General features: G+C 53.2%; 1 protein-coding gene across 6 annotated transcripts in view; it reads right to left on the bottom strand.

Moving 5' to 3' along the window:
- ATP13A3 (ATPase 13A3) overlaps positions 1-16,621 on the bottom strand; it is a 47,784-nt gene extending 31,163 nt beyond the window's left edge. For 2 of the 6 annotated variants that reach the window (XM_082223888.1, XM_082223892.1), the window contains exons 1-7: positions 9,759-9,826; positions 5,565-5,649; positions 2,810-2,983; positions 1,600-1,785; positions 1,046-1,116; positions 849-929; positions 85-154 (exon numbers count right to left, since the gene is read on the bottom strand). In XM_082223888.1, coding sequence (XP_082080014.1) covers positions 85-154; positions 849-929; positions 1,046-1,116; positions 1,600-1,785; positions 2,810-2,983; positions 5,565-5,649; positions 9,759-9,811 — 720 coding nt within the window. In that variant the 5' untranslated portion in view covers positions 9,812-9,826. Of the gene's footprint in view, positions 1-84; positions 155-848; positions 930-1,045; positions 1,117-1,599; positions 1,786-2,809; positions 2,984-5,564; positions 5,650-9,758; positions 9,827-13,390; positions 13,441-16,494 lie in introns of those variants that run through there. The other 4 variants (XM_082223893.1, XM_082223890.1, XM_082223891.1 and 1 more) reach the window with 4 other exon arrangements.

Below are 16,621 nucleotides of genomic sequence, written 5' to 3'. Positions count from 1 at the left end.
ATCCCCAGTCCAGATCCCACAGAGCAGCAGGTGGGAGCCCCCTTCTCCTTCTCTCTCGCAAACAAAGACACATGCAATTCTTACCTCCTTAATCAAAAGTTTAAAAACGGAAGGCACTTTCACGGCAATTTCATTTACTCCGTAGAATAATTTTCTGTATGAAAAACAGAAGCCAAATAAATAAAATAATATTTTTTTAAAAGTGTTTTGCTTGCTTACATGAACAGCAATCTATAAATTACTAAGAAGGGAGCAGCAGCGGCAGCAGCTGGGAGGGAGAATGGTGAGAAGGCAGCTTGGTGTTTTGCAAAACCCAGCGACCCAGAATGGCTCCCCCAGCCCCACCTGAAGGGCAGGCAGAGAGGCCCCCAGGCCCAGGGGCTCAAGGCAAGGCAGGCCTTGCATCGGGGGTGGGGGAAGAGATTTAATTGCAGATTCCACATACACACCCCTTTTGCACTTCAAAGAAGAAGAGGAGGAGTTTAGATTTGATATCCTGATTTATCACTCCCCTTCAGGAGTCTCAAAGTGGCTAATATTCTCCTTTCCCTTCCTCCCCAACAATAAACACTCTGTGAGGTGAGTGGGGCTGAGAGACTTCAGAGAAGTGTGACTGGCCCAAGGTCACTCAGCAGCTGCATGTGGAGGAGCAGGGAAGCGAACCTGGTTCCCCAGATTACGAGTCCACCGCTCTTAACCACTACACAGTGCGCCGCCATACACAAAACCACTACTGAGAGTAACTGCTCAATTTTCAAGGAACAGCTGCCTGAGAGGCTCCTGTACACACACACACACACACACACACACACACACACACCACACACAACTTTTCTGTTTGAGTGTACCTGTAATCTCGCATCCCCTTGGTCAGCCCTGCGCTGTGTTCATTATGGATTGCCGAACAGGAAGTGGAGTCATCCAGACCCCTAAAGGAAAGGAAGAATATCAACAGAGCGTGAGCGCGTGCACACACACACAAACAGGAGTCACCAGCCAAAGTCCTTTCGGCAAAGAGGCATGAAAAACAGCCAGTGGCCCTTACTTTATGGAGCTGAAGTTCTGCATGGCGTCATTCCAGAAATACTTCACACTGTGGTGGGTGAAATAACGGATCTGGAAGACGCATAAATACAAGGAGGCCATCAGAATGTGTGACTTGACAGCAACTGTTCATAAAAGCAAACTGAGCTGCTGATCGTTTTGAAAGTCAAATGAAAAAAATGTGTGCAGTCCCAGCTGCCCCACACTGCCCCTTTTATTGCTTAATAATCTAATTATGCCCACTGCATTGGCTCTCAAACCAGAGGTCCTCACACTCCTGTGGCCACAAACCTGCCTGGGGCACCGGCTCATTGCTACCCCTTGCAGCATGCTGGCATTCCAACCAGAGCCCCGAATGGTGGAGCAGCTGAGAGGAGGGGAAGGGTGAGGCCTCTTCACGGTCTGCTCACGCACCAGAGCCTCAACACCTCCCCCCAAGCTGCCTTTGTGCACAGCAGCCATTCCCAAGTAACCCCCAGGCGGAGGCAAAGGCACACGGATAAACGCTGTCCATTGGAGGCTGCCACGCAGAGGACGATCCCACAACTTTCCTACCTCCTGTAGGTGAGCCTGGGAACGTCTGTTCAAATCATTTTCGCCCTCTTCAGCCAGGTTGATGTCCAAATGACCACTGCAGCCATTTGTCATCTTCTCCGATGCATATTTTGGAGTCTGCAACAGATTGGGCCCCAAAGAAAGCACAATGCGAACCTTTGCACAAAACCATGTCTGGAATTCATCCTTTAAAAGAGAGAGAGAGAGAGAAAGAGCTTTCAGAACAAAAGTCTGCGCCTTTGGATGATCTGACAAACATCGCTGGCAATTTGATAACTGCGAAGCAGGTGCTGAACTATACATGACTCTGAGCAGGTGTGTAAAGGGAGCCCCAGCCCAGAAGTGGGGGGCAGACTACACCTCTCAAGGGGGGCGCAGGATGACACCACTGGGATAAGCAAAGGGGGAGGAACTTTCAGGAGATGACTGTCCTCAGGCACTGAGAGTTCACCCAGACCCTATGATACAGACACAGGGACTCTTGCTTCCAGCTTCCTCCACACCTTGTAGGGACCCAAACACATGCAGAAGGCAGAGGGACATTCTGCGCATGCGCAGCCTTTGCTGTCCCCTCTACATTTCTGTGATTTTATGAGATTTAATGATGAGATGCCTTTTAGCACCTCTAGCAGGCTTCTGCATAGAATTTACTTTCTGCTTTCTTCCCATCTCTCCCAGCAAAGTCTGCCCCTTTCCCCTCTCCTCTTGAGCCTGCAAGGAGGGCTAACAGGCCACTTTGTGTTTCTACAACACCCGGCACTTCTCTACAAAGAGGTAACAGCTCCAGGCTGTGAATACGGCCCGCGAAGGCACCGCTTGGCCAGACTGCAGAACTGCACAAAGTTGGACAGACATGCAACTGGTCATTTCTGGGTGGTGGCCAGTCCCTAAGCTGAGGAGATCTCTGCACAGATCACATGTGAAGTCCAAAGCCCAGGGTCCTCGGGGCTACTGAAGGTCCAGGCTTTGAGAGCGGCTGCTCAAAACACTCCTTTGAAGAGCAAGCCCGCTTGACCCCTCGGAAGCTTCCACAAGAATTAAATAGTTCCTGCCAGTTTTTCAGCCAGGGCGATGGCCCCCTGGATCAGACACTCCTCCTACCATGCAAAGAAAGCTTTGTGGGAGAAGCCTGTCCTGCCCAGAGACCACGGCCAGCCTGGTCCTCCCCGCCTCCCTGGGGATCTCCCTTGCCAAAGAGGGCGGCACTCACTGTTGTCCGCAGCAGAACCACTTTGCTGCCTCGGAGGGAAGTCCTCCTGCACGTCGCCTTCACCCGCCACTGAGGCATCCAGTAGAGGAGGAGGAGGAGGAAGCCACCCGTGCACAGCACCCCCACAGCCACCAGGACCATCTTCCACCGGCAAAACGTGTAGCCGTAGATCTTCTGCAAGGAAGAAGGGGAACCAATCAGACCAAGGCACAGCTGGCAGCGTGGGCAGAACAGCCTCAGGACGCCTCTGCTCTGCTCTGCTCTCCCTCCCTGTGGCAGGACCAGGGGGTTCCTGGAGGTCGCTCGCTTCACGGCAGGAGCCCAGGAGCAGCCACCTATCTATGCCAAGGAGAAAGGGCAACTGCGAGACACACAGACACCATCTGCTGCAAGAGCTGCAGGTCCTATCAGACTCTTGCTGGCCACTGGAGAGCAGGCCAAGAAGCCACACATGTCACCCTGTCCGGCTGCTGACCAAGTGACAGGGGGAAAAACACCCAGGGCGAGAGGAGGGCAGAAAAACAGCCAAGGATAAAATCAAATGCAAAATGTGACCAGGAACTTGTCCCTAGTGAGTTTTCTCCAGCCTACGCCTGAGTTCCAAAGCAGAGTTACTGGGGGCAACTGAGAACATTTCGGAAAAATCGCTTCTGGCAAGAGAAGGGAGTTTGGTTTTGTGCTCAAGTGCTGCCGATTCCCTGGGGCAAAAGGCCCTCAAGATTTCTCCACCAGCTGTGTTTCTAAGCACCCACCTACTCACTCGCAAGCTCCAGCTTGTGCGCTCAACCCCAGAAACCCACAGATGGGCAGACTGTCAGAAGACGGTTGGGCTGGGACACCAGGCCAGTGAAACACTTCTGCGCATGAGACACATGCAGTAAAGGCACAGGGCGTAACTGCCAGGGGCTGGATTAGATAACCCCTGGGGTTCCCTTCCAACTCTGCAATTCTGTGATTAAATTCCACATCTCTGGTTTGCTCTCCACCGCCAGAAAATGTAAGGATACTGGAAGCCAGTGAGGAGGCCCTGAGCAGCTTCCAGACCCCCCCACACCGCAAGGGGCCGAGATGGATGGCAGAACAGAGGGGGCTGTCTTGGCCTGGCCACCTTGAGCCTCAGAAGAGGAGCCCACGTGAAACCTCTGGATCAGGCCCAGCTGAAATGAAACACACTAGATGATGACGCAAATGAATCTGACCCTCCTCTCTTCAACTTGGGCAGAATTTTACTGTCTGGAAGAGCGGAGGGCGGGGGGGGGAGTGGCAGGGAAGGGGGGCAAGCAGGCAGGTACTTGGAGGGCGGCCAGAGGCTTCTTTCCACCGTCACACGGCAGAGGAAACAGAAGCAGCGGGAGCCCACAGGAAGATGGAAAGAAATCGGGGCCAGAACTCTGTCCGGAGCAGCTGCAGGGAGGCTCTGTGAGCTCCGACAGCAACAGAGGGGGTGGGAAAGGTGGGGCAGTCCTGAGAAAGCAAACCCTCAATACCGACCAGAAGGCGGCCTGGGAATCCCCGTGCCCACTTTCTCCATACCAGGCTTCATTTTATAAACTTGTGCCAGGCCCCCCTTCCTTCTTTCAACACCCCAAAGCCCAACGTGCCGTAAGCTTCCTCCTAGAGCGGCTGCTCCAGCCCCTCTCAGCTGCCCTGCTCAAAAGCTCTTCCTGCTCTACGGTTTCCTTTTTTGAGGCGCACTGAATGGCACTCCAAGGGGGGGGGCGCACCACAGATGCGGAAAACGGCATTATGACATTGGCAAGCTGATTTCCAGCCCCTTTCCCTAAAGATCCAGGAGATGGAATCTGCCTTTCCCGCAGCTGCCGCAGCCGGGATTGACATTGCCATCCCTTTCCTGGTCAGCCACACTCAAGGCATCTTTTCTCACCTGCTCACAACACCACCACCATGTTACTTATACGCTGCCATCTGACTGGGTTCCCTCCCTGGCCTTGTCATCGCCTCCCTCCCTGCTTGGCCACATCCTTCAGATCCCAACACCAAAGCCACTCTCCTTCAGGAAAGGAAGGAGGCAGGGGAAGTACTTCTGCGTGGGCAAAGCTGCTGCAAAGACCCCACACCAGGGGTCAGCAACCCTGTGGGGTCTGTGGGCACATTTGCAAATCAGGGAAACTGTTATGGGCACAAACACACACGTGCTACAACCTTCCCCCCCCCATCAGCCAATAACCCCACCCGCCCCCAAAACCACACATGCCAAAAGCAGGCTAAAGTTGTCTATGGTGAAAAGAGGCTTCTTTCCGTGGAGGGAGGGGCAGGGGGTGGGACCCTGCGGGCGCCATGCCCCAGACCCTCAAGGGCAGCCTGTGGGGACGAGAACCAGGAGAAGAAGAGTTTGGATTTGATATCCCGCCTTTCACTCCCCTTAAGGAGTCTCAAAGCGGCTCACATTCTCCTTTCCCTTCCTCCCTCCCCCACAACAAACCCTCTGTGAGGTGAGTGGGGCTGAGAGACTTCAGAGAAGTGTGACTGGCCCAAGGTCACCCAGCAGCTGCAGGTGGAGGAGCGGAGACGCGAACCGGGTTCACCAGATTACGAGTCCCCTGCTCTTAAGCACTACACCACAGCTTGGCAGCCAGTCTTCTGTGCATCTTCTCAGTCAAGGAAGAAAAGCCCTTCTATCCTCAGAGGTCCTGGGCTTGCAGACAGAGAAGCCTCACAAGGAGGACTCCAGAGAGCATGGAAAGGCTCTGCTCCCTGTTTAAAAAGGAAGCAACTAAACCATAAAGCCAATTACCATCTCATCTTCCTCGCCTTTGTTGACCAGCTTTTCCTCATTCTCCATGTTCAGCGTGACGGGATCAGGCACCAGCGGACCTGCGCTGAGAAAGAAAGGGAAAAAGAAGCCTTTATGAAACATATCACCAAGATTTGCGGAGCCTGCAGCCACTGCCGACACTTTCTCCAAGGACTTCCCCCAGACCAAAGGGCGCACACCGAACACAAGCACAGCTTCCCAAACTTCTCAGACATGAATCATTTCACGACATGGTAATTCAGTTTTACAAGCAAACCAGAGGTTAAACTAACCCCTTTCCAAACCCTGGAGGAGCGCTTGTGTGACACACTGCGGAAAGCTCTGTGCACAAGTCTGCTTAAGTGTCAGCTGCCAACTGCAGCCCCGACCCAGAAGAAAAACTATGGCAGGAGAACTGGAGGGTTATAGCTAGATCCCAACAGAACAGATGCAGCAGAATTTGAGAGTGAAACTCTAAGCACACCTTGAATTCTGTGTGTTCTTGTAATGCTTTGCTCATGATACTTATGAGCATTTCTTCAAATATATCTATATCTATACATCTTTATCTATCTATCTATGTATCTATCTATCTATCTATAGATATACCAAGAGGTGAAATATTAGCCAGCGCTGTTTCCAACAAGGCAAAGCAGCTCAAACTCTCCTCCTCTCCAACCCCCCAGAGCTGTTACACAAGAGTGGCCAGTATGTTCCTTCTAGACCCACACATGCCTTGACCACCCTGCTAACGCAGCAGAACCCTGACTCTCCACATTTTAATGCATGAGTTCTTCAGCTGAGGGTTTCACAGGACTTTTCCGGTTTCTTGTCACCGTGGATTCCAGCTCGCATAGCAAATTCCCCATCGACACCTCAGTTAATCTTTCCACCTGTGGCAAACATTTCCTATAACCTCTTGAATTATTTTCACGTCTGTCCATAAACGTTGCACAGCTCTGCATCCCCACTGCATGAGCAATCTTCGCAAGAGCATCCCAAGAGCCCTGGGGCTGGATCAAGCCCGTGGCCACCTAGGCCAGCATCCTGCTCCAACCGTGCGCGAAACCTGCAAGCAGGACTGAGCACAAGAGTCCTCTGCCCCTGACTAGGGAGCCAGAGCACAGCCCCCGGGCCTGGAAGCCTCAGCCAGCCTTATCCTCCATGCATTTGCCAAAACATTTTTCCAGCCCCCTGAGATGGTGGTCCTGGGGGAGTGAATTCCAGAGTTTAACTATGCACCCCCATCACTAACCAGCTAACGCTAAGCAGCACAACACTTCCAGAAGAACAGAACGCTGCTCCCAGACAGAGGGGAATGAGGAACCTGCAGGCAGGGGCTGCTGTATTCTAATTTCTTGTATAGACCTCCTAATCTCAGGTGCTTTATAAATAATAAAGTTATTAAGAACTTGAGACTGCCCTAAGAGACACTCAGCCAAATCCCTGTTCTCACTCCTCCCTCTGGAAACATCTCAAGAGCTCAGCTGGGCTCCACATATACTTGGAGCTGCAGGGGGGAGAGAGAGAGAGAGAGAGAGAGAGAGAGAGAGAGAGAGAGTTGCTTTCATACAGTTTTTCCGCAATGCATGCTGAATTTCTATCTTACAAATATATCAGACCAGCCACCATCGGTGCGCAGAAATCCCTGGGGTGACCACTTTCTGCAACACCACAAAACCAAGCTCAGAATATGTACAAAATGCTGGACAGGCCTAAGGCCACCCATACCTTCATTTTAGGCTACAACTTCCTCTCCTGCGAAAGACAAGAGTTTTCAGAATGAAACCTGGCACAGCGTCCACAAGCTGATCCAAACGGTAAAAAATGCCTCCATGGGAAATAGCTGACTTCCTGTGCTTACTTACCTATGGCTGAGTGTTTTCAAGTGGCCCAAGGTGCCGTCCCCTTGAAGGAAGCCTCCAGAGTTTAACTGTTAGCTTCAAAACAGTGAAGAGTTTCTTTGCAGGTGATGTTATAAAATGTACTATGTTCTATAGTCAACATGGGTTTTGCCTTTTGAGAGTGAAGTCATCTCGTAACCAGGCATTTGCACTGGAATCAAAGGGTCACACGGTCCTCTCTCCCCACCAGATGAAATAGCTCTATAAATATTGCTGACTGCCCTAAATTTATGAAAGGGTTTTTTTGCACAGGATGCGTGAGTTGCCGCCCTTTGGGCTCAAACGCTCCCCAGCCAAGGCAAATGTCCCTCTCTTCACTCTGTAAATCAAAGGCTTCAGATGCCTCAAGAATCAAGAGCAACATCAAAGTTTGCAGCCAGCTCAGAGAAGGGCACCAGAATCAACCCATTCCATCCCTGGGTATCTTTGCGTGCCCAGCGATGCCTTCCTGGGCAAACCTCACTGAGTACATCTGCAGGACTCACAGAGGCAAAACTGCTCATGGGGCTGGCAGGAGAACATCTCCGCTTCCGTTCCCAAGTTGCCCACAGCTCTTTGAACATCCCCACCCTCAGAAGTTCTTCAAGAGAATGAGAGCAAGGCCTCCAGAGGGGCACAAACTCCCAACCAGACGCCCTCCCTCCCGGCTGCCAAGGGTTCACCCACCAGCTATTCTGCACCCGGCCACAGCTCGGCTGCTCCTTTTCCAGCACGGTCGAGGGGAGGCCACGGGACCGGGCAGCGGGGCTAGAAACTCAGATATATAACCTAATCCCCAATGACCTTAAACCCAGGTTGCAGTCACCACAGTGGAATGATGGAGTTGTTATTGTTATTCATTTCATTTCAATAGCACTTTCTATTTTAAAGAAGAAGTCTCAAAGCGGCTTAGAGCACATGAAGACATCAAGCCAAGCAGTCCAGAAGACAACCATTCCAAAGCTTCGAGGGAAATTTCTCAGTGACTGTTGGCCTTCCCCAGTTGCCAACCAGGCATCCAGAGACCTCCACTTGGGCACAGCAAGTGGTCCCGCGCCAGTCAGTAGACGTGCCTGGCACCTGGCTCATTTCTAACACTGGCTAGGAGAAAGAGGAGGAAAGGCTTTTGGAGCAAAGGGACATTGTGAGCCCAAGAGGAGCCCCCATCTCTCACGGATGCCAGCCGCTCCAGGAGAGCAACAGCCACCGGTGCTGCAACCACACAAATGACAGGGAGCAGCAGCACTCCTGGCCTCATTCTGCACCCTGTGGAGGTCACCCCTAAAGCCAGCCAGAAAGCAGCAGCTCCACTGCATGGAGGACGGAGAATTCCCCAAGCAGCCTTCCCCCGCCTGGTGCCCCCAGCCAGAGATGCTCTGGGCTGCAGTTCCATCAGTCGCAGCCAGCACAGCTGTTTGCAAAGGCTGACAAGAGCATTAACGGAACAGAGAACGAAGAATATGAGTTCACCTGACCCTTAAAAGGGGAGAACCGGAAAAGGAAAGACAACGCACTAAAAAACAGACAGAGGCTCCCACCTCAGGCCACACGAGGCCAACAGAACAATGTCCTCCTCCGGCATAAGTGCCAATTGAGCCTTATGAATCTAGAATGGCAAGAGGCGCCAGTGGGTGTAGGAGAACCCCAAGGTTTGCAGAAGGACAAAAGAATGCCCCCAAAGCGGCCCAAGAAGGCTGAGCAACAGATTTCTGGCTGACTGTCGGATGGGAAACAGAAAAGAAGGAATGGAATGAAGGAGGGCGCAGTTCACCGGCTGGCACAGGGAAGAGGGGAATTCCATAAGACAGTGACTTGTTGCCAGCCCTGCTTTGTCCCGTAACACGGAATGCCATTTCCCCAGATCCACTCAAAAGAAAGAGAACCGACAAGCTCCCAGCAGAGGACAAGTGAGAAAGCAACGAGAAAGCTAAAAATCATCATCATCATCATCACCATCTGGTAGAGAAAGGAGAGAAAATACTTGGAAATTAATAATACTTCAATCCCCTCCTGAAATAACGTTATACTTGCCTCATAAACAACAGGGCTTCACCGCTGAGTATTCTTAAATAGTGCACCAACCTTTGAAATTGTGAACTTGAAAGGCCTGAGCTCTGGAAGAAAACAGTCCACCCCCAAAAACGAAGACAATCCCACCATCTCTTGGACCTCAGCAACCTAGGAGCTGCTGTTAGCCAACAGCCAGGCCCTTTGCACAACAAGGTGGGAGAAACCTCATGAGACCCTCAGGGTGAAGCAAGAGCACATGGCCACCCCCACTGCTTCCAGGTCTAGAAGACACAAGACACACCTGGCTGCCTCTCTTGCCACCAGCAGGGCCCTTCCTCTCTTGGGCGGCAGCATCCGGGCAGCACCTGCCAGGGAGAAGATGGGCCAGAGGCAGGCAGGCTGCGCCTCGCTGGACCAGCAGCCAGAGGAGACAGGACTGGCCTCACTGGAGCAGCCGCTGCTTTTATCAGTGGGGCTTGTGTGGAGCCCTTCTTAACAGACAGCCCCCTATCTACAAGGGAAGCCCCGCCAATGAACTATTTTGTCTCAACCCTTAAATAGGAAAGCATCCAGAGGGCAGCTTCGGCTGCCTTATCAAGAGCGCTTTTGGCACCCCTCGCCCTGGAGGGTTATTTGGGAAAAGGAAAAAGGAAAACATCCCCCACAACAATTGCGAGGCGGTCTGGGGCTGGGGTGGAGGACGTGTCTGCGGCCCCCAGACGGACGGCGCAGCCCCCTCTATTCAAAGTGCCCTAACGGCCCGCGAGGGGCCAAGCCCCCGGCCCCGGCACAAGGCACATTCGCCCCGATGTTATCTCCATCGCCAAAAGCATTGAGGATATTATGCAGCCGACCAAACCCTTCCTCGCTCACACAATGGGCAGCTTTGTGCTCGGAACCGGAGTAAACACACAATGCAAGACGCAAAAATGGTGAAACGGGCGCCAGCACTTTGCAGATGAAGTCAGCCCGACTGTCTGTTATCATTTGCTCTGTGGAATAAATATGAAGGCCCCGCACGGTCCGTGCTGGAGAACCAACCCTCCTGGAAGAGCCCAAGAGTCAACGGCGGCAAGGAACTTGAACCAAGGGCCTGGACTCGTGACTTTCAAGAGAAAGAAGAGAGCCGCGAGGATTCCAGGGTCTCCATCTGCAATATCTCTAGAATTCGCAATCTTTCTAGACCTCACTGTTACGGGGGGGGGGAGTCACATAAAGAGGGACGTGATACAAGCACATTAAGAAAGAAGAGTCAGGCGCAAGGAAGCCCAACTGGTCCAGCGCTCCATCTCCCACCACAACCAGCCAGAAGCCAAGGCCACAGCAAGGACACACATCTGAACAACAGCTCCATCCTGCTCACACTCCCCAGAAAGCGGCTCTGGCGTAGGGGGTCAGGTGGAGTCGTCATAACTGGCAGTCCTGGATAGCCTCTTCCTCCTCCTTCATGAACTTGTCTAAACTTCTGCGAAAGCCGCTTTAACGTTAGTGTACACCATCACACTTCTTGGTAGTTCAGCTACATGCTATATTTATTTACTTAAAACATTTCTAATGGCTTTGTGTCTCTAAGGGGTATACAGCTTCAAAGTCGGAAGCATCACCAATAAAACAAAAAGACAACACAACACCAGTAAAGAAGTTGTGCAAAAGCACAGAGAAACAGGAATTCAGGGAATTCCTACAGATTAGAACAGGGCCTGGGGGGAAACAGCTGTCTCTACAAGGCACTTGAAGAGGAAGAGAAAGGAAAATGGGCGATAGCACAAAATGCCCCTTTTGGGGTCACCACCATGTGACATTTCGTGGGGTGCAGTACTGCAAGCAGACTCTCCCCAGGTGATCTAAGTGATCTTGCAGGTCCTGTGCATGAATGAGTCCGTTCTTTTGAATCCTCCCCACATTCAGCTTCACTGAATGACACACCAAGTGGGTTATTATAACACAAGAAGCAGACTTCTCCCCCCCACACACAAACCCAATTTTTACACCTGTCCTCCCCAGCTCACCACTAGCCTGAACCACCGCCTGCTTCAGTTCCTCAGACTCCCCTCCTGCAAAAGCAAGTTCACAACTGGGAGCTGCCCTTTATCTTCTGCTGTGAAGACAGACGCAGCTTTTCTACAATCTCCTTATCCTCCTTGAGCAGCCACTGGCTCCTTGGTCAGATCCCTTTCAGGTGGTCAACTCCATCGCCTGGTCAAGAGGAGGAAAGAGCATCAAGAGTCCAGCCCAGATTAACTCCATAAGCACCTTTTCTGCTACTGCAGTCAGCCAGCCAAACAACTAGAACCGTTTGGGGATGAGTTGAAATATGGGCTGGATCTTCGGTTCTGCTTTTCAACAGCCAGTTTGGCTCCAAGCTCCCTGAACACCACTAAAAGTTTCATCCATGTGCAAGTCATGCTCCAACGCAGCATTGCTCCACTCACAGAAGTGACGCGGTGCCACCAAGGGAGATGGCCTTTCAGAAACACCCCATGGGGCTTGCTGCAGGATGCCATCCCCCCCTTTACCCGGCTGGTGCCTCTCTCCTCCTCCTCCCTCGTTCTGCTATGCTAGCTGTTGGCCCAAAAGGCTTTGTCCATCTCGCTGTGTAATAACAGATATTATTCTTCCTGCGGTTCTTCTCCGAAAAGAACGCTCCAGGAGGAACCAACGGCTCCACCTCCACCCAGAGTGCTGGAAGGCACGGGGACAAACCCCCTGGGAAGACGCGAGGCCACCTGAGCAGGCATCTGCCCAGGTCATCAGGAGGCCTCGTGAAAGGGTGGTGGACCTTTCCAGTTTAAGCAGATCACCCAACTGATGCCTCCAGGTGCTGCTATTCGGGATTTCTGCTTTGCCTGAAATGTCAAATATTGACCCTATACAGTATATACAAAGAGACTACTGAATTTCCACCCAAGCACGTCTCTGAAAAGTTATTATTTGTACCTGTGAACAAAGATTAATTCCAGTGCCCTTTGAAGAGGCTCCTGTGGACAGAAGGTGCAAAGCAGCTCATGCCTGGGGCAAGTGACCTCCCAGTGCCTTGGACTCCTCCAGCTGGAGTCTAGCTAGCCAAATTGGAGGTGCTGCCACTGCTGCTCCCAGCCTGGGCTTCCAGCCCCCATCCCGCCCCCACCCCAGTCCAACTTTATACTTCCTGACTCTCTGCCTTGCCTTGGTACAGACAAGCCCCCCACCCTCCACCCAAGAAACTACTACTGCTGCTGCTAGAATGGCTCAGTTGCTGAACAGCAAACAAAGCTTCACACTTTACTCCACTAACAAACCTGGCACAATAATCATGACATCACTGCTCAGTGAATACCTGGAAATCTTGCAGGCATACCAGATCGGTTCAACAAAGCCCTCCTCTCAATGCCCATTTTATCACTTCCCATCTTGGGCTTTCTGGTATAATGCGGGCTTTTGTTTCAGAGTTTAGGCTTAAGGAAGACCATTGTATCTAGCAAGCACCAAACCAAAATGGTATTTACATTCGTAAAAAGTGGATTCTTTACATAAATATATGTTCTGTTGCGAAAAGCATGCCGCACTTGGTGGTTGACCGAGCTGGATTTGAAAGCAAAGATTGTAACAATCCCAGGAACTGTTGGTGCCTAGATCTGTGATCCTTGGCCACGCGTTACGGCTGCAGTCCAGCAGACACTTGGGAGCAAGTCCCCGTTGGACTTGGCAGGGCTCACTTCTAACTCACTTCTGACGGGCACACCGAGAAAAAACACACACAGATTTTGACTGGACCTTTTTCCGCACAATAACACACCCAAGGATGGAATTGCTCATGTGCGAAGGAGACCCTCTTTGCTTACTGCTGAAGGGTTGACTCGACAGCCCCGGCAGGCCAGCAAAACCTAACAGGGTGTCCTCACCATGTTTCCCCACACAAATTATAACTACAGCACAATGCCCCCTTCTGCTTACACACCAGGGGGCCACGGAAGGGTCCTCTGCACCATCTGCTAGCCACATGTGACCCACAGGCGCACCAGCGCTTGCCTTGCCGACCTGCGCAACAGACCCGGGGGGCCCATCCTGCCCCAGACCCAACTCCAGCAAGCAGATGCGCCCAGAAGCTCTTATGCAGGTGTGCTGCCACGCCCTCTTCGCCCACAACAATGTCTGGCAGGCATCATATCCACGACGTACACTAAGCCAGACATCCCTCCTCTTCCAGGAATCTGGTCCTTTTTAAAAAGAACGCTGCTTGTGGTCCAGCACTGCGAATGCTCTGCAGGAAGGCAACCCAAACTTTTGCACTCAGCCCGCACTTTAAAGGTAAAGGTACCCCTGACCGTTAGCTCCAGTCGCGGACGACTTTGGGGTTGCAGCATTCATCTCACTCTATAGGCAGAGGGAGCCAGCCTCCGGGTCACGAGGCCAGCATGACTAAGCCACTTCTGGCGAACCAGAGCAGAGCACGGAACTGCCATTCACCTTCCCACCGGACCAGCACCTATTTATCTACTTGCACTTTGATGTGCTTTCGAACTGCTAGGTGGGCAGAAGCTAGGACCGAGTAACGGGACCTCACCCAATTGCGGGGATTTAAACCGCCGACCTTCTGATCAGCAAGCCCAAGAGGCTCAGTGGTTTAGACCATAGCACCACCGCGTTCCTCAGCCCGCACTTTACCCCTGGTTATTCCTGGGCAGTTTCAACTCAAGGCCAAGCAGCACTTAGCACTTGTGAGTCACAGAAATCCAGTAAACTTTGATCGGCTTCAGAAGTTACTTAATAACTTGACCCCCACCCTGAGAACTAGCCTGTCTTTTAGCAACAGGGAGGAAGTTCTCACAGAGCCCAATGGAATGCCCCTGCTCCCAGTGTGTCATCACTCCCTCTGCATTTTGCCATTCCTTGTAAACTTAACTCCCATAATGAGGAAAATCTCCAGGGTGTTTGGCAAGGATCTGCAAGCTCCCAGCAGATCCCGTTGGACAGGATCCCAGCGGCCGCCCCTAACAAGCACCTCTAATTGCTGCAAGTGCATCTTGGCAGAAAGCAAAGAAGGCTGGCGGGAGGGTGGGAGCCAGGGGAGGGAGGCTTCTCTTGTGGGGACTCAAGAGCCCACCTAGACCAGCCGTGTGCTCAGGAACACAATTCCCAAGAGCCTGAAGCCTCTCTCCCCCAGCCCCTGAAAGGGTTAAGGAAGAGATTCCAAAGCCTCTCTGAGCAGCTTTTTCCACAGCGGCTGCTTGGAGGGCTGGGGCTGATTATTCTGGCGCTGAGACAACCACCCAAGGCGTACATGCGAAGCTGCGAGGAATCTTGGTATTCTATCCAAACTGCACCTCCATTGACTGAAATGTTTTATGTATGTAGAAAATCCTTTATTCTGCCCCCTTTATGGGCAGGGCCTGCCAGAGGCAGCTCACGGTGTCATAAAGAGCAAAATAAACACACTATACTTCTGAAATCTCTTGCAAATCAACACAAGCAGCTACATTGCCAATCTGACTCAGTACTGCCTACACTGACTGGTAGCTGCTCTCTAGGATTTCAGCCAGGGAGCCTTTTCCCAGCCCTGCCTGGAGATGCTGCCACTGGGGCCTGACCCCTGGACCTTTCACGTGCAAGGCGGGGGCCCTTCCCCTTTGTGATCCACAAACACGCGTTGACAAAGACCACAAGGTTCTTGCGCAGCCTGGCTACAGAATCCTTTGGGGCGAGAGGCTGGCCACGGGTGCCCTTGGCTCTTGTGGGTGATGGGAGCAGACAGAACCTCCCTAAGGGAAGGGGCACTTCCTGAAACCACAGGAAGGATCCTAGTAAGACCCCCTCCTGCAGCGGGGGGAAACAGAATTGCTGTGGATGGACCTCAGTGAATTCTGGTTGTCTGGTGCCAAACCGGCTGCTTTAGGTCAGTGATCAAGCCTGTTGTCGCAGCCTGGGCACAAGTGTTCCTGGAGTCTTTGATGCCCACCCTGGTTCTGGAAGTGCCCTCTTCATTAGTGGTGCCAACCTCTGGCGGCACCCGGGTTGTGGAAGACCCTCTCTGGGGAGACCTGCTAGGTTCCTCAGCTGCCCATCTAAACACAAGGAGAGAAGGAAACAGCCTTCTTTCTATATTGGTCCGGCTACCTCTGGGATGCCTGGACTTTCAGCCAGGGGTCTCCCCACGCCATACCGGGGAGCCTGGCACCCTCCACACCTTGAGCAGGGAGGAGCTCTGCCACTGACCTACCACCCTTCCCCCTGAAGCCAAGGGGGGGGAGAAAAAGACGTCACTCAGAGGTACGGCTGGATTCCCAACTCCCAGCCAGGGGTGATGGGAGCTGCCCTCTGGCCATGTCTGAAGGGCCACCAGTTGCCCCTTCCATGCAGGCCCTTCGTGGGGACCAGCAGCAACACCTCTGGGCTCTCTGCCCAGACACTTTGAGCCACTGGTGCTCCCACATCTCACCATCAGGCAGTTTAATTGCGATTTCATTGTGCACACTCTGCATAGGAAGATCTCTGAGCTCCCAAGAAGGCAAGATCTAGGGAAAGCAGCAGCTCTGTGCCAGCTAAGCTCTGCAGTGTTGTATATCCTTCCATGCCCTCTCTGGGAAAGCCCCACTAGGGCGGGGCGAACTCGAAAGTCCTCTGTGCAGGAGAGACTCTCCGAGGGGATCCCTCCCGGGTTCTCCATCTACCTATCTATTTATTGATTCATTTTCCTGCCCCCTGCGCAGTCGCCTAAGAAAACCCCACGTTCAGCCGCTGCTCTGAGGAGAGAGGCCAGGCATCATCGGGGACACGCAGCCACCTTCCGATCCGGCCTGGGGCTGGATTTCCTCGCCTGCTCGGGCCCGTGGGGCAAAGGGAAAGGCGGCCGAGAGCCCAGCGGGAAGCCCGAGGGGCGCCGGAGAGCCAAGCCGCTTCCCCGCCTCCTTCTCCGGGGGCTCGGAGGTGGAGGGCAGGGAGCGGCGGCGTCCGAGCTCGGCTCCCCGAGGGGGGCCACGTGCGAGACAGGGAAGCCCCGGACCCCGGCCGGGACCCGGCGCCCGAGACCCGGCCTTCCCCGCCCGCCCCGGGACACCCACCTGCGGCCTCCGCCCGGAGGGGACCGAGGCGCCTCCACGTGTCAGCCGCTTCCCACGCGACGCCCGCCGCCGCCGGCCGGGTCCCCTCTGCGCAGGCGCCGCCGCCTCCCTGCCGGGCCTCCTCCGC

The sequence above is a fragment of the Podarcis vaucheri genome (genome assembly GCF_965113315.1).
Source record: "Podarcis vaucheri genome assembly, chromosome: 5".
NCBI classification, from domain to species: Eukaryota; Metazoa; Chordata; class Lepidosauria; order Squamata; family Lacertidae; genus Podarcis; species Podarcis vaucheri.
The sequence above is the reverse complement of the archived record's forward strand: the minus strand, read 5'-3'. Positions and strand labels throughout refer to the sequence as shown.